The 22,914-nt window shown below is 48.8% G+C and overlaps 2 protein-coding genes and 1 long non-coding RNA gene across 21 annotated transcripts in view; 1 reads left to right on the plus strand and 2 right to left on the minus strand.

Moving 5' to 3' along the window:
* DIP2A (disco interacting protein 2 homolog A) overlaps nt 1-5,775 on the minus strand; it is a 91,169-nt gene extending 85,394 nt beyond the window's left edge. For 5 of the 15 annotated variants that reach the window (XR_009563633.1, XR_004034891.3, XR_004034887.2 and 2 more), the window contains exon 1: nt 5,474-5,774. Coding sequence is in view for 8 of the 15 variants with exons in the window: in XM_030835681.2 (XP_030691541.1) it covers nt 5,474-5,564 (91 nt within the window). In the remaining 7 variants the exon portion in view is untranslated. Of the gene's footprint in view, nt 1-5,473 lie in introns of all 15 variants that reach the window. The other 10 variants (XM_030835681.2, XM_060297653.2, XM_030835679.3 and 7 more) reach the window with 6 other exon arrangements.
* Nucleotides 5,776-6,027: 252 nt separating this feature from the next.
* LOC132597232 (uncharacterized) lies at nt 6,028-22,817 on the plus strand. The gene is made up of 5 exons (XR_009563635.1): nt 6,028-6,634; nt 7,102-7,340; nt 10,061-14,178; nt 18,003-18,141; nt 18,676-22,817. It is a non-coding gene; the product is annotated as an uncharacterized lncRNA (long non-coding RNA).
* PCNT (pericentrin) overlaps nt 14,914-22,914 on the minus strand; it is a 100,365-nt gene continuing 92,364 nt past the window's right edge. For all 5 annotated transcript variants that reach the window (XM_060297664.1, XM_060297667.1, XM_060297665.1 and 2 more), the window contains 3 exons: nt 21,300-21,423; nt 19,458-19,585; nt 14,914-19,039 (listed from right to left, as the gene is read on the minus strand). In XM_060297664.1, coding sequence (XP_060153647.1) covers nt 18,996-19,039; nt 19,458-19,585; nt 21,300-21,423 — 296 coding nt within the window. In that variant the 3' untranslated portion in view covers nt 14,914-18,995. The remainder of the gene's footprint in view (nt 19,040-19,457; nt 19,586-21,299; nt 21,424-22,914) is intronic.

Below are 22,914 nucleotides of genomic sequence, written 5' to 3' on the forward strand. Positions count from 1 at the left end.
ATTCTTTTAAAAATTTATAAATCAATATTCTTTAAAAAGACAACTGCACTAGGATGATTTGCTATAGAAAGAAAAACATTCTAAAGGGAATACACCTGAATCATGATGATGGATTTTTCATAAAGTGGGATGGATGTACAAGCAGCTAGTCAGTAAGTACAATTTTTAAAGATTTTCAAACATATGTTTTATAAATTGAAACATCTGATTTCCCTTAAAAATATAAACAGAAATCACATTATACCAGGCAACAGCTAAAAAAATGTTACACAAAGTAAAAGAAAAATACCTCTCATTGGTTCTCCCTATTCCAGTTCATCCTCCGCAGAAATTGCAAACTGTGCCAAACAGGAGGTTAAAGGCACTGACTCTCCAAGTGGGGAGATTGTTAGTAAAGCATCTGGAATGGCGAACCCGAGTACCAGGGGACGAAAAATGAGATGCGTTTTAGATGTTGACATCTAGGTATCTCCTTAAAAGCCCTGTTAGTGTTACGTGGTCTGGTGGTTCTCAAAGGTGTTGCCCTCAAGAACCCTTCACACGCTTAAAAATTATTGAGGACCCCAAAGAGCTGTTGTTTCTTTGTGAGTTATCAATGTTTACCATATTAACAATTAAAACTATGCAATTTTTAACATTTAATTAATTTAAAAAATTTTATAATAAACCTACCATGTTAACATAAGTAATATTTTAAATTAAAAAAATAATAGATTTCCAAAGCATTTAGTGAGTACAGGTATTGTTTTACTTTTACATGCGTCCTTAATATCTGGCTTCTTAGAAGACAAGTGGATTCTCATATCTGCTTCAGCATTCAGCTGGCTGCAGGATATGTGGGTTGAAGTCTATGAAGCAAATCCTGTCTATGAAGTCTATGAAGCAAAGCCTCACACACATGGGTTAGAAAAGGGAGGAGTATTTCAGTAGCCTTTTCAGATCACTGTGGACATTCTGCTTTATACCACACCAAAACTAGGCAAGTGGTAGTTTCTTAAATGACAGCTGCAATGTAGAATCTAAAACCTTGTCAATGAACTTTTCGTACTGCAACTTTTCATTGCAATCTATTGGTATATATTTGAATGGATCTTTTACCCATGCACAAATCTGTAACATGATATGCTGTTCATTTGGAAAATGCTGGTTCACAGAATTACGCAGCTCTTCCTAACGTTGACACATTTCACTAAATAATATCAATAACTCACATTCATTAATATTGCCACTGATCCCATCAAAATAAGTCTTTAAGTACTGAGAGGCTGTCAAGCTCTTGGTAGCAGACAGAAGCTTTAAATTTTTATATTTTTGCTTGAAAGCACAAATATTATCATTGGCTACAATTTCTGACAATCGTTCTTCATTTCTCAGAAAACATCCACCACATACCCAACTCTGAATAACTGTAGCTTGTCTGTCACTCACTTTTTCAAGTAAAAATCACGCTCCACAACAAACGTGGCCCATTTGTTCTGCAGCTCAAACTGCACGACAGAGCCGTTCACAGGCTCTGGACCTCTCAGTGTGGCAGACGTGCTTTACGTGCACCTCCCATTCCTCACGAGACTAGAACAAGTACTCAGGGTTGAGATTTAAGAAAGTTAACTGTTACTGCTTCAGCAAGAAAGGATATGTCTAAGTCAAAGTGGCACTGTTTCTACTGCAAGTGGGGAGGTGGTGAAGAATGCACTGATCAGTGTGATTTGGGGCCCTTGCCTCACAGTTTCTGCCAAGGCACCAGTAGTTTTATCCATCACTGCTCCTGCACCATCAGTACAAACATGGAAAACAGAAATGACGTCTTAGTATTATTATAAAAAGACAGTTTTCCCTCATAGGCCCCCAGCAACGGTCTTAGGGAGCCCGGGAGGTGTGTGAACCACGGTATGGGAACCACGGGCAGATTATTTCTAGAAGAAAACACAAGAAATGGATACCACGGGCCACATCTGGGAAGATGCCAGAGGTAGGAGGGATGCTCACTCCAGCCTACATTTCCTTTAAATTGTTTCATTTCTCTGCAATGTGTATCTACGTTCCTATTTTAATACAACATTGTGCAAAGCCTTATGATCAATGGAGAAACAACGCTAAACCTGACCACTACAGCCAAAACATTACCTAGCACCCAGCAGGTACGCAATAATTACTGAATGAATGAATCTATATAAATAACAAACGCAAAAAACAAAAGGTGGCAAGAACTCCAAAAGAGGGGGCGGGGTGACGAGAATTCTGAGAAAGGAGCCTCATCAGAGAGGATCAGGAAAGGGTCACATAAGACACCTGGGCTGGGCTTTGACAGATGAATGGAATTTGGACATGAGAACTTTAGTATACCACAGAATATTCAGGAAGCACAACAAATGTTTATCGATGTGAAGGCAATGTCGGGCTGTCATTCTGAAAACTAGAGAATTATCAATATATCACAAATTTTAGAAATTAAAGACATTTAATGAGGAAAAACGCTTTTTGTGAAAAGAAGTCCCTTCCTCTACATCCACAAATGGAGCTTTTCCCCTTTCTGGTCGACTCCATCGAGGCTGGAGCCCCTGCACTGTCAAACTGCATGAAAACAAGAAACAGACTAAAGTTAAAGCTACAGAATAGACCTATTAACCAGAATGAAAAAACAGGAGTGGGATAAATGTAACCTATTGTGTAGGAATTTCCTCTCTAAACCTCTGCAGGCAACTAAAACAAAGAACAAACTTCACACCATCACCCTTGGTTTTTTGTGGGGTTTTTTTTTTCAGGTTTACAAAAAATTTATTTGAAACAACAGAGATTTCCCACACATCCCCTACTGTTTACATCTTGTATTACTGTGGTACATACGTTCTAACTGATGAATAAAATCGATACGTTATTATAACCGAAGTCCGCAGCTAACATTAGGGCGCACTCTTCGTGTTGTACAATCTCTGGGCTTTGACAAACGTGGAATGACTTGTATCTACCATTACTGTATTGTACAGAACAGTCGCGCTGCCCTAGAGATCCCCTGTGCTCCGCCTGTTCACCCCGTCATCCTCGTTTAAAGCAGTTCAGCAGCAACAGCCCCAAGACACTGTTCGGCACCAAAATTAGTTGTGAGGCAAATCGAAGGTAATTTCAGACAGTAATAGGCAAAGTGTAAGTGTTTGGGAATTAATTCTTTCAAAAAAATCAAGATTATACCTCTAATAACCTCATTTTCATGCACAGACATTCTGATCCGCTTTGAGGAGCCACACACGTGAATTCTTCTGAGTATGTTCACGGGGTGGGGGGCTTCTAAGAAGAGTGAGGCTCTGTGTACCTCCACCCGTCACCCTCAACTTCATCTGAAGAAGACCTGAGTCAGGACGGGCAAAGCAGCCAGGAAAGCTAGGGCGCAAGAGCACCGCTGTGCCCGTTTCCCTCTGGAATGAGAAAGTCCACAGACCTGCTCTATGGGGAGAAATGAGTGCCTCCAAAGACAAGAACCATCCCTGAGGGTGAACCCCAATTTCAACAGTCAGTGAGAATCCAGTGAGGATGCTGGAGAACAAGGCCACGTGCGAGTTATGAATAAAGGCAGGGGTGTATTTTCTCCTAGTCAAGGCCGGGTACGGGCTGAGGGGACATCGTGAAAGCTTCTCCAGGTTACCCCGGTATCTGACAATGACCCCTGTCTCCATGTGGGCAGCGTTTTGTCTGTGTTAAGCTCCCTCCTCCCTCCAACCTGCCTCGTACGATGTCATCTCGAAGTTTTAAGCAACTCCTCATTCAGACAAATGTGAGTGCCATGAAGGCACCCTATTCCGACTTGACTTTATTCTAACTTAGAAGTTTCTCTCAAACGGTGGGGGGAGGGGAGCGGGGGGAGAGACATAGCACGTAGGGCAAAGGGAGACCCACTTTCTACTTCTACTTGATGAAAATATAAAAATGATAACGACAATGACACGAACTTTGGTTGCTTTAGGAGTGTGCTTCATTAATAACACCTTCCTTTAATTACGTAAATAAAACCTCACCGGTGTGGGCGTGGGACAGAGGCCGGGGCTCCTGCCTCCTAGGCTGCACCGCACTCTGCTGTCCCTTCCCCTCAACACTGTCTTCTCCTTCCTCAGCTTAAGCTACGCTTCCAGGCTCCTATCCACCTATGCGTAATCTTGTACCCTTCACCCAACTGTACATCCTCTACATGTGTCTAAAATGACAGCAGCATAAAAGGATTCAATGGAGAAGCATTTCTTTTGTTGAAGTACTTGTCTTTATGTGTGTTCTGTCACACAAATCATGAAGCTCTCAATCTTATCTGTCAACTCCTAGAAAGACCTTCAACATCCAACCACAAAACAACAAGGAATTGAGGAAATAACTAATACACTGGGGAAGAAATTAAGAACAATCTGCAAAAACATATTTGAAATTGTGTAAAATCTAAACGGCATCTATATGATCTTTCCCTCGATGAAGAACTATGACAAACTCAGGACAGTAGTTACTGTCAGAACCATTCCTAATCTGAGTTTTTCAGATTTTCCAGGAGCACCTAATCACCAAGAATTCTCAAATCCACCCTTTTCCAATTGCACTTCCATTAAAAAAAAAAAAAAAGCCACATGTCACAGAACGTTTAAAAATTTGGATGTTGAATTCAAAGCGGTTGCATGTAAATGCTGTATTATCTGTAAAACAAAGATAACGATGGCACCTACCTCCCGAAGGCTGGTCAGCAGTCACTACAGTCCGGGGCATATTTATTAGACAGTGGTAACAAGTCACTACCCCAGCCGGAGCGAAACTTGAACTGGGTTCAGACTATGGAGTAAATGGCTGCTGACAGTTGAAAACGCATTTAAGTGTCAAGAACAGTTAAGCCTTTAGTTGCTTCTCTTCAACGGCTACGAGGCCTCCCTGATCCCGGACAAGAACTAACTCTGTGCGCCGACAGCCACGCGGAGTTCAGGACACGAGCCTTGGGGTAACAGACGAAGGGGTAACACCACCCACGCCTCTGAGGCCTAATCACTCAGTCTATTTTAAACAACCAACCACTTATTGAATATGCTTTTTAAATTTTTAAAAGTTCCCTAAAAGGGGCTAACAACCTCGTTCGAAGTGTTCAGTGCTTTGCACCTGCTAAGGCATTAGGCTCATACGGGCGCCGAGAGGCAGGTGCTGCGACCACCCCGTCTCAGAGGAGGAAACCGAGGCACGCGGGGCTGCAGCCGGCGCGACTGCCAGGGCGTTGACCCGCAGCCCTCGGCTGGGACAGCCCGCTCGGACAGCCCGCTCGGACAGAACGGTCATCCCCGTCCAGGTTCCCGCGCCTTAGGCCAAACCACCCAAAGCGCGGCCACCCGCCGGGCGCCGGAAGCCTGACGGGGGTCGGGGTTCGGGCGTGAGGGCCGGGCGGGGGTCCCGGGCCCGCGGAGGGTCGGGCGAGGGTCTGGGAGGAGGGCCGGGCGGGGGTCCCAGGCGCCGGGCCGCTCACCTTCCGACAGCTCCAGCTCCAGCTCGGCCAGGCTCTCCCGCACCTCGGCGGGTAACGGCACCGCCTCCAGCGGGCACCCGCGCTCGGCCATGGCCCCGCCGAAGGACGGCCGGTCGGCCGGCTCGACCCGGGCGGGGTCGGGGTCTGGGTCGGGCCGCGCCGAGCCGAGGTGGCGGCACTGGCGGCGGCTACGTCGCTCCCCTCTGCCCGGCGACCCGCATCGGCCCGCGGGGATCGCAGGCGGCGGGCAGGGGCGCGGCCCCGGCGGCTCCACAGAGGCGCGGGCACGAGCGCGGACGGCTCCTCTGGCGCCGCCACCGCCCCGCGCGCCCCCGACCGCCCGGCCGACCCTGTACGGAGCGCGCGTGCGCGGCGGGAAGGGCAAGACGGGTAACGCGGCGAGTCGCCTGCCAGTTGGGAGGCCGGGCCCGCCCAGCAACACCAGAGGCTCGCTCCCATTGGCCGCGAGGACGCGGCGAGGCCGCTCCGGGCTCCCATTGGGAGAGCAGGGAGAGCGTCACTCCCGAGAGGCTCTGCGCCGAGGGTTTGGATCGCCGACCGGCAGGAACGCGGCCTCGCCTCTCAGCGTGGTCAGCTCAGTGTTGGGGTTGCGGGCGCGAGACGCCCCTCGCCTCCGGTGTTGGGGTCGCGGGCCTCAGGGGGGCGTCCGTCCACGGCGACCCTGCAGGCCCTGGTCTGGTGTCCGCGCGGACGCTGAGGGTTCGGGGTGCGCTGGGCTTGCGCTGGGGCGGGCGGGGGGCGTCCACACGCTTCCTCCCCAGCACGCGTGGGCCTTTTCACGACTCTCGGGAGTGAGCAGGACCCCCTGGGCACCTTTGGACGTCCTTCGTAGACGCGCTGTGACGTGTGTGTTAGCCCATGTGCTTTTCAAAACAGCCTTGGAAGGAGCTCCAGCAGCCGTTTCAGACCGTGGGGTGACCTTGGGAAGTGCGAGGACAGACATGAGGGAACTACAGACGTCCGGAGCCTTGGGGGCTGGCGGAGCCGAACTGAGACCCCCCGCCCCCTCCACACACACACCGGGAATCCTGAGGGAGCTGATCCCCGGTGTCGGCGGGAAGCGTATCTGCCAGGTGCGACGGTGGACTGTGCTGGCCGCGAATACCCGCCCCTGTCCGCAGAGGGCCACCTTCCTAGGTCGTATCCTTCTTGAGGTGACTGAGCCGGCCTGGCCATTGGGCCCAGCGCTGAAGGCCTCTGCGAGCACGACAGGCTGCCTACAGCTTGGCTGGGCCTTCATGGCCCTCTCCTTCCTAGGCTCAACCCTGTCTCCTTCCCCTTCCTTTCTCAGGTGTGATGCCATATAAACTTGTACCCCAAACTCACTCTCACCATCTGCTTCTGGAGAAACCATCCTGCAACAGTTGGTACCTGGGGTTTAGATGGCAGGTGATACGATGGGGTGAATCACTCACCACTTGTGGATGGAACACTCACAGCCCCTGGCACGGAGTGATGTAGTTGTTAACCTTCCACCCGTGTAGAAGAGTGAACCAGAGAAGTGAAATGAATACCCTAGAAGCCTTTTACGTATGATGGAAATATTAGCTATAAGGAAGGGTGCTGGGATTGGGTAGCTATTCCTTAACACTACTGATGCCCTTAAGAGAAATAATGGACAGTGGATGGCTACCAACAGACCATTGAAAGCCATGGAGTCTCTTCGGTTGCCTGCAAAAAAAGCCTCATCTCCTGCATTGAGACAATGAAGACAAGGGCCAGGCTCAAGAATTAATATCTCAAAGATGGCAAACACCCAGCCAAGGCAGTTCTGTGATGCTAAGTTTGGGGCCCTGGTTGGGAAAATCTGGGCCCATGACACATGTCAAAGAGATCTCATATCTGGGTAGGTGCCCTCAAAGCTTCTGACCACTCCCCACCCCCAAGACTGCCTTGAACCTCTGGAGCCTGCCCATGTGGCTCACCTTTCCCTACCAACCGGGCACTCCTTTCCCCAACCTGTTGGACACTAGGCATATAATTATGGTTATTTCTTAGCATAATTCAGGTGGACTATAGCCCCCTCCCCCTCAAAAGAACATGTTAGTTTGCTAGGGCTGCAGTAACAAAGTACCACGGACTGGGTGGCTTAACAGCAATTTATCTCACAGTTCTGGGGGCTGGAAGTCAGAAGGAGGTTACAGGGCTGCAAAGGAAGGATCTTCCATCCCTGCCTGCTAGCTTCTGGTGGTTTGCTGGCCATCTTCGGTGCTGCTTGGCTTGTAGGTGCATCATGCCCATCTCTGCTTTCATGTTCACATGCCTTTCTCCCTATATGTGTGTCTGTTTCTGTGTCCAAATCCCCCCCCTTTTTTTTTTAACATCTTTACTGGGGTATAATTGCTTTACAATGGTGACAAATCCCCTGTTTTTAAGGACACCAGTCATTGGATTAGGACCTACCCTAATTAATTCATCTTAATTTGATTATCTGTAAAGACCCTATTTCCAAATAAGGCTACATTCACGGGTACCAGGGGATTAGGACGTCAACATCTTTTGCAGGGACACAGTTCAACCCGTTACATGTTGTGAGAACCAGCCAACTGCCAGGAGCTAGGGAAGTCTGTGTGGGGCTGGATTATAAGTGTGCTTGGTGAGTGGTGGTCCCCAGCATCCTTGTTTAATTCATCAGCATGACCCCTGCAGAAATCAGGAGAGAACTGGAGCGTAAAATGGGGTAGAAGACTATTATGATCAATCTTCTAAGATATGGGATTTAACGCCCAGGCAAAAAGACTGGTAGCAAACTCCCTGAAAGGATGCTCCTAAAATGATGCTGTATTTATTGCTATATACACACTTGGTGGCTTGAAACAAGAACCATTTATTATCTCTTTAGGTTATTGTGGGTCAGGAGATAGTGGAGATGGCTTGTCTCTGTTCCACAGCATCTGGGGCCTCAGCTGGAGCAGCCTGAAGGCCAGGGGTTGGAATGATCTGAAGGCTCATTTACTCACATGTCTGACAGTTGATGCAGGAGCCTGGATTGGGGATGTCAGCCAGCATACCCACACATGGCCACTCCCTGTGGCCTAGACTTCCCCACAATGTAATGGCTGGATTCCAAGGGCAGTTGTCCAAAGACAAAGGAAAGCCATGGCCTTTTTGTGAACTAGCCTCAGGAGTCATATACCATCACTTCTGCCACTCCCTAGCTGTTAGTAGATCTCACCTATATTCAGGGGAGAGGCATCAGACTCCTTTCAAAGGGAGAAATTTCAGAATTTGCAGATATATTTTTAAAACACTACACGTAGAAAAAGCTATGGTCCACAGTAAGCAACACTACACGTAGAAAAAGCTATGGTCCACAGTAAGCAAAGTTGAAATGACAACTGCTACAGCGGACTGATGGAAAGGAGTACAAGGGTCAGGGATGTGGGTGTGCTGAAATTTAAATACTCTGTGCTTCCTGAAGACCCACCAGATGATTATATTCCACATAAAGGCACAAATAACAAATTTTTACAAAAGTCCAAAGAAACAGACTGATGAAAGGGGTACTGATGTCACTAGTCAATGGTGGCTCACCTTTTAGGTGAGAGCTGACAGTAGGAAAGGCTGTTCCAGAACAGCATTGGGGACGATAGGATCCTAAAACAGAAGAGGCCAGGAAGCAGCACAGAACTGACAGAAGTCTGAATATTGCAAAGTACAATGGCCAGCAAGGTGTGCATGGCAGCCAAGGGAGCCTGAGCTGCAGAGAGCTGCAGAAATGCTTCATAAAACACAGCATCCCTAGAGGCAAAATGGATGGGCAGCTGAAGGTACTACCAGCAGAAAAAAGTCAAGGATGCATGACTAGGAAAATCAAGCTGGTTGCCCAATATAAAAAACCAGGATCCCACAGCCAGTTTCTGGACCTGAGCCAGATTTCAGAAATGGAACTGAAGAGGAGGCCAAATACCAGGAAGGACCTGCAATATACCACAAGTATACACAGAAATGAATCCCAAAGGCCTTTCCTTTGGTAACTACACCCGGGGAAAACTAGGTAGCCAAACATTTTGAAGATTGATGGACACAAGGTCTGAACTGACTTTGACACCTAAACCCCTGGATCATCACGGCTCCCCTGTCAGAGTGGCTCATGTGGTGCCCAGATCATTAATGGAGTCCTGCCCAAGGTCCAGCTTACAGTAGGTCCACTGGGTCTGTGAACCTGCTTGGTGGTCATTTGTGTCCCAAAGTGAATAATTGGCATTGACGTGCTTGGCAATTAACATTACACTCATTTTGGGTCCCTGACCTGTAGGGTTAGAGCTATCACAATAGGAAAAGCCAAGTGGAAACCTCTAAAACTGATCTATTCCTATCAGGATCATAAAACAACATCACATCTGGGGGTGGGAGGGATGGCAGAGATGGGTGCCTCTTTTAAGGATACAGCATGGTGGTCCCCAAAACCTTTAGTTCACCAGCATGATCCCTGCAGAAATCAGAAGGATCCTGAAGGATGAGGGTATACTGCAAACTCAACTCAGTAGCAGCCCCGAGAGTAGTCTCTGTGTCAGATGTGGTAGGTGGCTGCTAATCCAATGTTTTCTTTTCTGTCCCTATCAGAAAAGAAGATCAGAAACATCTCACATTCACGTGGAACAAAGATGCAGTTTTGCCTGAAGCCTATGTTACCTCTCTTGCCCTCTCATAGTCCAAAGACTTCACCATCCTGAAGAACATCACATCGTTTCCATTACATCAATAACATTATAAAGATGCTGGAGACATCGGTAAGATACAGGTGCTCCAGAGAGTAGTAGATAAACCCTCTGAAGATTCAGGGACCTGCTACACTTAAAATATTTTTAGGGATCCAGTGGTCAGTGGTGCCCTAAGGCATCCCTTCCAAAAGAAAAAGACAATTGTTGCGTCATGTACCTTCAACCATTTTTTAATAAAGGAAGACACTGTTGGGCCTCTTCAAGTTCTGGAAGCAGCATATTCCACACATAAATACTGCTCTGGCCCAAATACCGGTTGACTTGGAAGACTTCCAGGTTTGAGAAGAGCCCAGAAAAGGAAAAGTTTCTGTCTCAGGTCAAGGCTGTGGTACAAGCAGTTCTGCTGCCTGGGCCATACGGTCTAGCAGGTGGTATTGGTGGTGGGGAACAATGCAATGTGGAGTTTCTGGCACATCTCAGCAGGAGATTGACAAAGCAGGAGCCCTAGGTTCTGTGATGCCACTTGAAGCAGAGAATTATATATGCCTTTTGAGGGAAAAAAACCATCTTGGTGTGCTTCTGTGCTCTGACAGAAATGGAACATCTGACCTTGGGACACCAAGTGACCCCGCAGACAGGACTGCTTTGTGAGGTGGGTTCTGCCAAACTCACCAAGTCATCAGGTCGGTTTGGCCCAGAAACAGTCCACCACCAGGTGGAAGGAAGGAGCACATTCAAGACTGAGCATGAGACTGTTCAGAGGTCACAAGGGAGTGCAAAATAGGTGGCCCAGACCCACATGGCATCCACTGCTGTTGTATCAGAGCCTCTCTGTTCCTTCGCATCTATGACCGTATGGGGAAGCCTTCAGAGCAAGTTGACAGAGGTGGAAAAATCTTGAGCCTGGTTCACAGATGGGTTGGCTTGGCATGTGAGTTCAGAATGAAAGTGTACAGCAGCTACATTACAGCCTCACTCAGGGCTGGCCCTACAGACAGTGGTTAAGGATATACCCTCCCCATGGACAGAGCTCCTAGTCATTCCCTTTTCTGCGTAAGGAGTGGCCCAAGGTGAGAATATATATGGACACACGGGCAGTGTTGGATGGCCTGTGTGACTGGCTAAGGGTTTGGAAGGAAAACAATTGGAAAACTGGGGACAAGGAAAGCATGTGGGAAGACATACTGGGATAGGCGCCAAGCAGGATGGTCTTGGTGTAAAATATTAATGCCCACCAGAGAGCACCCATGAAAGTAATAAACCACCAAGCAGACAGAACGACGATTCAGCCAGTTGACCCTGGACAGCATCTCTTACTTGGCAACCCCTGCACTGGCATGATGGGTACAAGAACAGAGGAACAAAAGTAATGAGGTTGGAGGCTACTCGTGGGCCCAAAGCTGATCTAACCACTAGCTGACACTGAAGGTCTAACCTGCCAGTGGGAGACCAATGCTGAGCTCTGAATGTGGCTCCTTCCACTAAGAAGGTCAACCAGCCAAGTTTGCTGTATTGGAACTCTTCCATCCTGGAAGGGCCAGGAGTTTGTTTTCACAGAAATAGATTCATATTCCATATATAGGCTTGACTTCCTGCCCACAAGTTTCAGGCAACAGGGGCTTATGGAGTGGTAGTTCCTCTGGCACAGGATCCCATGTGGCATCATATCAAACATAGGATTCACTTTATGGCAAAGGAAGTGCACAGCAAGGAGTGCAAAGACCACGGGATCTGCTGCCTGACAGAGCACTGGGACAGTCAGCTAAAGGCACAGCTCAAGTACCAAATCGGAGGTAATGTTCTGCAAAGATGGGGTGGCATTCAAGACCTATATATGGCACTGTGTTCCCAACAAGAAAGATACCTGAATCTGAAACCCAAGGGGTGGAAACAGGAGTGGTCCCACTTAACCATCACCTGCAGTGATCCACTGGGGGCTTTGTGCTTCCTGTCCTCCCAAGTTTAGATTCTGCAGGGTTAGAGGTCCTGGTCCCCAAAAGGGACACTCCCTGGGGAACACACCAAGTGTTCCATTGGATTATAAACTATGGATGATGTCTGGGAACCTTGGGTTCCTGCGTCTAGGAACCAGCAGGTGAAAGGAGGAGTCACTGTCTTGGTGACAGAGAGGGTAGGGCTGCTCCTACACTCACTGCACAACGGGGAAGAATGTGTAGAACCTGAGTGACCCACAGGGGTGTGGCTCCGTACTCCTTTGCTTATCTGCAATTGAGAAACTAGAGAATCCAACTTGCACACGCAGTGGAAGAGTCTGCCTCTTGATTTTCAGACCCCTGCAGTCTGGCTGTAAGGGAAGTACATGATACACATGCTCCTAGTTTTAGGCATAAACCAGTTTGCAACACTGCGTCCAACTTGAAAGACTGATTTCCAAGCTGGCGCTGATAGAGAGCCTTCAACCAGCCATTCCACTCTTCAGCCCAGACAGCCGCTTCCAGCTGATGGGACACGATATTGGTTCGTAAACTTGCCCCTGTACACGAGGGCAAGGAGAGACCAAAGAGACACAGACACTCCAGATCAGCAGCTTTAATAAGCAGGGAACTTACGAGGTTTGTCCTGGCGGCCAGAAGACGAACAGATCTCCACACCCGCCCGCCAGAATCTTAAGAGCTTATACAGAGGCCTTGACTGGGTTCAGTCATGCACACCTTCCAGATGGTGTCCACACCACCTTGCTCTCTCAAGGCTGCATCCTTGGGGCAGCTGCCAGCGTGGGGAGGGCAAGCACAATGCACAACCCAAGGATGGGGAGCTGGTGGGGAGCCTCTGATGGCCCAGGGCCAGCTAACAGGTCAACCAGCGGTCATGTCCTCTCGACGACCTCCTCCAACATGGTAAGACCAGTGGATTCTACGTGTGAACTCATCCTGCACTTTCGTCGCTTTAAAGTAACGCCTGCTGCTAAGAGGCAGTGTCATGCAGAGCTACAGCAACGAACAAGACGTCTCCAAGGGCACAGAGAGTGCTGTTGGCAGATGCACTGCAGACAGGGAAGCAAAAAAGTCGCACCTGGAGTGTGTCTATTCCTGGCGGGACCGACCACTGCGTCCTCTGTGATGGAGGAACCAGCTCGCCACATCAAGGTCTCAGCCCTGGCCTCTGCGGTTGGCAGTTCAGGCACTGAGAAGTGGGAGAAGCCAGGAAGCCTTGGTGAGAGGAGGTCTTGTTGCTGAACCAGTGCAAGTCTCTTTTCTGCCACCTAAGGAAAGAGGCTGAGTGACACCCATGAGCAAGTCATCCTGTCCGCTGGACTGCACTTCGGCAGTGGGTGCCCTGAGGGAGGAAGGTCTTCTTACATACCCGTCCTGCAGATGACCTTGACACCACTTTGCAATCTTTCTGCCATCAAGTATTGACCAGCTGGACAGTCAGTTACTCATGAGAATGCTTATGGATCAGGAACCCAGGTCAGTTCTCTTTCCACATGGAATGGAGCACCAATGTACCATCCGAAGTTTGCCAGCTGGAAATCTTCCAAATCCCATACGCTGCGTGTGTGTGGCAACTGTCTACTTCTGGCTGAGGCCAGCACACTGTGCAGATCCAGCTGCAGAACAAATTTGTGCTTCTTCCTGTTCTGCCAACTAGTCACAGGTAACATCTCACAAGACCACAGACGTGGCTGAGACAGTGAAACAGAAGATCCAGCACCATGAGCCTGACTACCGACCATGTCATTTACGTACGTCTTCTGATCTTCTCACACCCAGCTCTGTGTGTACCTGTGATGGACAAACTCCTACGCTGAAATCCTGCCCACAATGGGATGGCGTTGGGAGGTAGAAGCTCTGGGGAGCAGATGAAGCTGTGAGGGTGGAGCCCTCCCTTACGGATGGGATTATTGCCCTTAAAAGAGCCACGAGTGCTTGCTCCCCCTCTCTGCTCTCCACCACGTAAAGATACAAGGAATAATCAGCCATCTGCAACCCAGGAGAGGCCCTCACGAGAACCCCACCCTGCTGGCCCCCGCATCTTGAACTTCCAGCCTCCAGAACGGTGAGACACACATTTCTGTTGGTTATAAGCCACCCAGTTTATGGCATTTCGTTATAGCAGCCCAAGCTAAGACAATACTGTTTCTGGTTTTCAATGGAATGCTGCTGTTTACATCCAGTTTCATTATTTGTTGTACTTCTCTGGCTACTTTGGGATAAACTCTTGATATGGGTCCAGAAGTGATGGCACCTGTCCCAGGTACAATCATAAAAGGTTTTATATTTAGGCTCCCTTATCATTTTTTTTCTCAATACCAATTAGATGATCAATTCGATTTCAACTGGCAGGGACAACTTCCCTACCTTACCTGAGGGTCTTTGTTTAGACATCGTAATATCACTTTGATGCATTAAAGACATCATGGTAATTGGTCCTAATGAGCAGGAAGAAGTACCCTAGTTGCCTTGGATGGTGAGAGGTAAATTCCATGAAAAATCAGTGGTCTGTGGACTATCATGGTCTCCCTTCCAAAGTGAATGACAAGCAGCTACGCCTCGCACTGCTCACAACTAAGAAAGGCCCAGGCCTGGCGTGTGTGGACTTTGATATGACCACATCTGGGTGTGCTGCTCCCGTCTTCTGACTGAGGAAGCTGTAGGCTGTTGGTTTCGCGAGACCTGGATAAGGACCCGCAGCTCTGATACTCAGGACAAGTTTGTAGCCGGCCAGGCAGAAGTGTGGACAGCCTGGGGACTCCACTGATGGCCGCTGTCTAACGTGGCTGTATTCTGGGACTGAGTTCTTTTTTTTTTTTTAATTTATTTATTTATGTATTTATTTTTGGCTGGGTTGGGTCTTTGTTGCTGCGCGCAGGCTTTCTCTAGTTGCGGCAAATGGGGTCTACCCTTCGTTGCGGTGTGCGGGCTTCTCATTGCGGTGGCTTCTCTTGTTGGGGAGCACGGGCTCTAGGCATGCGGGCTTCAGTAGTTGTGGCTCGTGGGCTCAGTAGTTGTGGCTCATGGGCTTAGTTGCTCCGCAGCATGTGGGATCTTCCCGGACCAGGGCTTGAACCCATGTCCCCTGCATTGGCAGGCGGATTCTTAACCACTGTGCCACCAGGGAAGCCCCTGGGACTGAGTCCTTAACGTAGTTTCTGTGCTGACCCCAGGTCGCATCAGAATTGAACTGTAGGACACTCGGGTGGTGATGGAGAGGAGGTGGTGAATGATAAGACTCAAGCGGGTCAGGAAGGCAAAAGTAAACCCCGTGAACAGATGGCCAGGGTTCCCAGAAAATTTCTCCGTCTGAGTTGTCCTTGTGCTCTGTCTACTCCTGTTCTGCATATGGACTTGCTGTCCCTGCCCAGAACCCATCTGGGGACTGCCCAAATTACTTAACTCACCATCGCTGCTTCTGACCAGAAAACTCCTCTCATAGCAAAAGTGCGGCACTAGCCTTACGACCATGGGATTCCCTGACGTCAACCCAGAAGCAGTTCAGCTCCTGACAGTGGGAAGGCTGCCCTACTGCAGACCCACTTATGGCCATTTCTCCCACAGCCAGAATACATCAGCCTGGGGCCATCAGAAGATGGGAAGAGCCCCTCTTACTGCTACGCCAGATAAGCCTGGAGGAATTTTTGCTTTCCATCCTGACTCTGGGCTCTGCTGTCCCAGGGGTGGGGGGAGGCTGCTGCCACCAGTGACAGTGGTCCCCCTCTGAACCAGCAGGGATAGGGTTCCTGCATCGGCTGGTGGGATTGATCCCAATTACTGAGGGGGAGCCTGGAGGCCAGCACAACTCGAGGACAGTAAAGCCTGTATCTGTACCTGACGTCTTCACTGGGCACCTCCTCGTACTTAGTACTTCCAGGTTCGACTGTAAAAGGAAAGGAAGTCCTCTAAAAACAAGACTGTTAAGGTCTCATATCTTTCAGAAAGGACAGTGAGGCCCAGAAAACGAGGCCTACATGGTAGAAGGAAGACTCTTTGAAACGGGGGCGCAGGCCTGGTTAATGCTTGCTCTGGACTTCTCCTCACCTCCCCCACTTGACATGACATGCTGGGTGTGTTAACTACACCAATTAGCAAAGGGCAGACCCAGCCCTGAGGGAGGAGTCCGGCATTACCTGGAGAGCCTGCATCACTGAGATACGACACCTCATGGGACTTCTTCGGTATGAAGAATGTTTGCCCCACATCAGGTGGGTGCATTTTGGTAACTAAGTATGGGTGGGTGAGAACAAATTCTTCGTAGCCAAAGGGTCACCTGCCAGTGTGCTTTCAGATCAATTCTTGTCTGCTCTGCACAAGGTGCCGACTTCTGCAAGGAACTGTCCCAGGATCCTTGTCTAGTCTGGCAAACAGGAGGGCAGGAGGAGAAAGATGGGTGTCTCTCTCCCTTCCACAGTGATGCTGATGCATCTCCCCTGAGGGGTCAGCTCCTGCTGGAGGGGGGGCTCTGTCCCTGTGTCCCAGGAACCGTTCTGCTGACCCGCCAGCCCCAGGGAAAGGGCTCCTCCACCATCATAATGACCAAATCCTTGTACTGGATTCCCTTAGCTGGAAAGCCTAGCGTGGTTATGTTCTCCCACCTGGACTGACACAGTCCTGTAGTTGATTAAAATGTATTGGGTCAGACTTCAGTTTGGTCATGACGTTTTTTTCATCTTTCATTATGAAAATTTTCAAAAAATAAATAACCATATACTAACTAGATTCAATCTAGATTCAATATTTTTAAAAGATTTTGCATGTTTACTTAATCCATATATGTGTACTCTCTTTCTAACAGAACCATTTCAAAATAAACTGCATTTGTTACGGCTCCTTTTTCTTAAATAATTCAGCATACAGCTCCTCAGAAAAGCAGCCTTTTCTCATATAACCATGACTACACCTAAGAAAATTAACACAAATTCCCTTAAAATCTGCTATCCAGTACATACTCAAATTTACCCCGTTAACCCCCAAAATGACTTTATAGCTGCTTTCCCCAATTTAGGAACTAATTAACTTTTGCACATGCATTTATGTCTCCTTAGTTTCTTTTTTTTTTGCGGTACGCGGGCCTCTCACCGCTGTGGCCTCTCCCGTTGCGGAGCACAGGCTCGGGACGCGCAGGCTCAGCGGCCATGGCTCACGGGCCCAGCCGCTCCGCGGCATGTGGGCTCTTCCCGGTCCGGGGCACGAACCCGCGTCCCCTGCATCGGCAGACAGACTCTCAACCACTGCGCCACCAGGGAAGCCCTCCTTAGTTTCTTTTAACAAAAAACAGGGCCCTCACTTTTGTTTTCTGAGTAATGTTGTCTACTTGACGAAACCAGGCCAGTCACTTACAGAACATCCCATGTGTCTCTTTCCTCGTGGTTCTGTGTCACTTGTCCCTCCATCTGTAAACTGGGGGAGACTGTGCATCTCACACGGCATCATGCCAGGCCTGCCATGAGCCGGGGTCACAGTGGACACTCCCAGGCCCCTGCACTGTGAAAGTGGAACTTCGCCTTGGTTTTAGGACTTGTTGATGAACCCACCGTGAACTGATTATTTCGCTGGGGGCAGAATTGGTGGTTCTCTAATTGTATTGCTCCCTCTCTATTAATTAGCTGGGTGCTTTACCATGAAGAATTTCCCTCATCAGCAGGTCTGACCTGTGTTCTTCCACGAAAGGAGGGTGAATGTCTCTTTCTTTGTAATTACTAACCCCCATGGTAACAAGTTGGTGTGACGGTTACGCCCACTGGTGGCTTTAAATGGGCCCTCCCTCCCTCCCTCATTAGCTTAACGTGGATGACATGGATAGTTATGTTTTCAGTATTTGATCATCAATTTCAAACGTCTTTCTTCTGGAAAGTGAAGAGACATTTCTTGGATTCCTGTTCCCAGAGCTGGTCAAGATTTCGCTTCAATAACATCAAGCAGAAGACAGGACTCGGTGGGAAGATTATAAAACAGTGACCTTATGGCAGTGTTGGCTAAGAAGAGGAAAATGCAGACATGCACTGGAAAGAAAAATCTAAAATAAGTAAGCAGACATCTAAATAAGTAAGTCTAAGATCTAAAAATCGAAAATAAGTAAGTAGTGATCAGGAAAAAGTTGTTTTATATTAAAACCAAGCCCAGCAGAATAAATGTTATGTTCAAAGGTCCTAGAAACACAGAGATACTTATAAACATACCTTTACAACAGACGTTTGGGTAAAGGACACTGGCTAGATACCACCACCAGGTACAGATGAGCATGAGTAAAACATGAAAAGATCATAATCATGAGAAATAAATATGTAGTGACAGCATCTGACAGAAATAAAAGAAACCAAGCAAGATGAATCAATAGGCATGTGGCTATTTGTCTTACTAGTGCTTTAAGTTCCACTGAAAATTTTTGACTTACAGAAGTTCAATGTGAATTCTAAGTCTATGTTTTATTTTTCTGCCCGTGATAAAAGCAGACTGGATAAAACAAACAAACAAAAAAAAAACACAGGGCTATTCACAAACACACCAGGGCTTTAATTTTATTCTTTTTGTTTTTGTGTGTGTTTTTGTTTTAAACCAGGCTGTACACTTTAAGAAAATAAACAACAGGAAGCCATCCTCTGCTTACCCTTTGTGGGTGGGCAGGGAGGCTCGACCAACAGAGAACCGGGCAGACGCCCGTCACTCATGAGCACACAGCTACCTCATCAAGGTAAGAAGCTAAGATGTGCTGAAATCACACAGAAAATACTCCACTTGGCTTTGCAGCAAAGCGTAAGGGTGAGAGCACCTAACTGACGACACCGGGGCTGGCGCTCAGCACCACTCAGCACGCGCACATCACAAGCTCCCACAGAAAATCAAACCTCTTCCTCAAATACAATCGTCACAGGACTTTATTCACTGTTTACTCTTCTGGCAGCAGGACTTCTCTGAAGTAGAATCTAGACACAAGTAGAAATGAGGAAGCAATCTGTGAGAAGGCTTCACATCTTCTAAGAAGAATTTCACAATTTCGAAACACTATCACTGAATTAACCTTATTTTTGGTAACAATAAGAATAGCAATTAAGATACGCAGTGGTTCACATTATGAAAGTTGAGAAACGGTGGACAAACGACATCCTGTAAACACGGTCCTCATGGTCGCTGTGAGTCTGTGAGTCTGAGACACTGTGCGTCCTTCACACCCACCCCTCGGTGTCTCCACTCACAACCCTCCTTCTGATACTATTCATTATGGCCGATTAGCAGGACTGAAACTAACAAGAGTAACTAAGCTGGACCCCAGCCGTCTCCTCTCCAGGACTGGACACTCCTGGGTCACTCAGATCCCGTCAGAAGACAGAGGACTTTCATTACCTGGTGGTACGTCTCCCAGTCTTTGCTGGATCATTTCTAAATGGTGAATGTATTCCGTCAAGGAATGTTCTGGATCTTGAGAAGCAGTCAGGGATCTTTCTGATCTGGGATTTGGGGACGGATTTGATCTTCAAACATACAAACCAACAAACAAACAAAAAGAGTTGAACTCAGCAGACGGTTTGAATGCAGCCAGTGCGGAGGGGCAGTGGAGCTGGGCCTGCTGACCAGACACTCATGGGAAATGGGGTAAACTAGGCGGTTGTTACTTTCCTATATTTTCTTTACCACAGCGGAAAAATAGTAAGGGTTTTTTAAGAAGTGCTACATAGTGCTTTAAAACTAACTTCTTTACAACGTCTCCAAATTAAAACAACTAAAAACTACTGTATATTATTTAATTCACTAAATCTTCACATATAAGTCTATCATCCCAACCGGATTCTGCCCAGCATCCTTCACAGGGGTCCCTTCCTCCTGGCCTCCAGCTGGGCCCAGGGAGCCCCATCTGCCTCACTGCTCACTTCCTCTCCAGGGCAGGGAGTGTCTTACCTGTGCGCCATCCACAAAAAAGAGGCCTTGGCCACCACCTATTCCTTCAAAGGTATCACCCACTCGGGAATGGGGGAGCCACAGCCAGACCGAGAGCCCCTGCCTGCCCTCCCCGAATAGAACCGGGCTTCTGGGCCCTCACGGACTCACACTGCTGCACTCCCTGCCTCGCTCTGGGACCCAAACTTTCAGAACATGTCTCTGTGAGGAACCACACACGCTGGTGGGTTCCCATCGGCAGAGACGCAGGGTGAGTGGGGACACAGCCTCACGCACAGCGGAGCCACCCACGCTCATCGGTCTGGCCTCCCCCATCAGGGCAGTTACGCCCGAGATCGTCACACTCTTAACACGCAACTCGTACGGAGGTCTCATCACCAACCGGAGACCATGGAGCGAGAGAGCAAAGGTGAGCATTTTATCCCTGCTGGTCCGATGTCAGAGGTGGACGATGCGTTCTGCTCTGACGAGCTTGTTTTAGAACCCCGGGGAAGCACGCACAGAGAGAACAGACGACATGCCTACACAAGCCGTCACATGTGTGTGTGTGACAAATACCACAGACACAGACTGAGCTTTCTGTTCACTTCACGGGTAGGTTCCAAATACTGGAGGAGTCGTAGTCAAATGAATTAAATAAATGACTTGTAATCATATTCGAGCATTTGAATAGGATTATAATTATTTGTGTTTCAGTCTGGAGAAATGGAAATGGAAATCACATCTCTCACAAGCAGCACTTGGATAAGAAATCTCACGGTCAGGAAAATGGGCTGCAAACCGTGATGAAGGTGATTAGGGCCACACCACACAGCCTTGTTACACCCAGGGCTCAGAACGTGACAGTCATAGCCGTCAGGGAAACCTTTCTTCACCTGAATTTTTAAACCAAATTCCATTCTACAATTTAACCACAAGGCCTCTTAATTATATTTTTAATTGAAAACAGTTTTTTCCCCAAATAACCAATGAATGTTTAACATTATCACTGTAACATCTCAATTGCCAAGTAAGTTGTAAGTATAAAAACACATTACGTGTGCAAAAAACCCCCCAATCCCAAAGAAAAAGACTAAGTAAAGCTAACACCACGGCCTTGCATGTATGTGTGTGTGCGCGTGTCGGGGGAGGGTCACGTGTGCCCGGGGGCCCTTCCATCACAGGCGGGCCTGAGCACCCGCACAGCTCTGCCCAGGGACACCTCCGCGCGTGGCCCTGTCTCTGCAGATGGGGCCCCTGCTGACGGCTACAATCTTGCAGTGGGAAAGCAGCTGAGGCACCACCGCTCACCTTTCCCTCCTGCGTGGGGATGCTTTTGGCACAGGGCCCCTGGCGTGGCTGGAAGACACGTCCCGGGTTGGTGGGGATGCGCGGGTGTCGGGTGGAGACTGCTGCGGCCGTGGCACCAGGAATCCTTCCCCCAGGATTATTTAGCAACGAAGGGATTAAGAAAAAAAAAAAGAATGCATTTTAGTAGGGAGGCCCATCCGCCAAAATTTTAAATTTACAAGCTTTTAGGAGTCTGCATGGCAATTTCAAAACGTTTAAAAAGTACTCGTTAGGGCTTCCCTGGTGGCGCAGTGGTTGAGAGTCCACCTGCCGATGCAGGGGACATGGGTTTGTGCCCCGGTCCGGGAAGATCCCACATGCCGTGGAGCGGCTGGGCCCATGAGCCATTGGCCGCTGAGCCTGCGCATCCGGAGCCTGTGCTCCGCAACGGGAGAGGCCACAACAGTGAGAGTTCCGCGTACCGCAAAAAAAAAAAAAAAAAAAAAAGTATTCGTTATAAACACTGTATTAAAAAAATCTCTAGAAGAAACCTGAGGGTTTTTGTTTTTTGTTTTTTAAATGTATTTATTTAGTTAGTTAGTTATTTGGCTGCGTTGGGTCTTTGTTGCTGTGTGCGGGCTTTCTCTAGTTGCGGTGAGCAGGGGCTACTCTTCGTTGTGGTGCGCGGGCTTCTCATTGCAGTGGCTTCTCTTGTTGCAGAGCACAAGCTGTAGGCGCACAGGCCTCAGCAGTTGTGGACCGCGGGCTCTAGAGCACAGGCTCAGTAGTTGTGGCACACGGACCCAGCTGCTCTGCAGCATGTGCGATCTTCCCGGACCAGGGATCGAACCCGTGTCCCCTGCATTGTCAGGCGGATTCCTAACCACTGCGCCACCAGGGAAGTCTGAAACCTGAGTTTTGAGCACCTGCATTTCATTCCTGCAAGGCCAACCCTGACCCCCGTGTCTGTGTGGGCAGCGCCCTGGAGAAGCACTCAGCACCCTGATGGAGTGAGCACGGCGCCAGGTGGGCCTGGGGTGGGTCTCCTGCACCCAGCTCTGAGGAGTGGGAAGGGCAGAAACCCCGGCGACCATCAGGTGCAGCCGGGGGGCAGCGGGTGTGGGGGGACCCCTCCTGAAGAACCTTGAAGCCAGCTGATTCCGAGACGTAAGGATTCACACGTGGAAATCAAAGGGGACTGGCACCACCAGGGAAGCCCAGTGGCCATGAAGGGTGCCGCCCACTGCAGCTCCCCCAGGCAGCCCAGCTACACCTGGGCAGCGGCCCGTCAGATGGGGCAGAGGACGACCGCAGCCTGGACGGGACTGAGGCAGAGGAGGCAGTGGTGCTCCCAGGAGACGTGCACAGTGTGAAGTAGAACTTCACTCCATTTGGGAGAATGAAAAAGCCTTTTCACTGAAGATAAGCTATTTGTCGATACATTTAGCATTTCTGTAGTTTTCAATCATTATTACGCTCCTCTGAACCACTTTTATTCATCAACATTAACTGTATAAACTTGTGCTTGTTCCCAAAATAAAAACCACTTTCCTTCAAAAACCCTCTGCCTCCGGACAAGCGCACTGGCTGAATTACTGGTTTCTTATTGTGCTTTGCGATCTCCCACCAGGCGGAC

This window comes from Globicephala melas, chromosome 4 (genome assembly GCF_963455315.2).
Source record: "Globicephala melas chromosome 4, mGloMel1.2, whole genome shotgun sequence".
NCBI classification, from domain to species: domain Eukaryota; kingdom Metazoa; phylum Chordata; class Mammalia; order Artiodactyla; family Delphinidae; genus Globicephala; species Globicephala melas.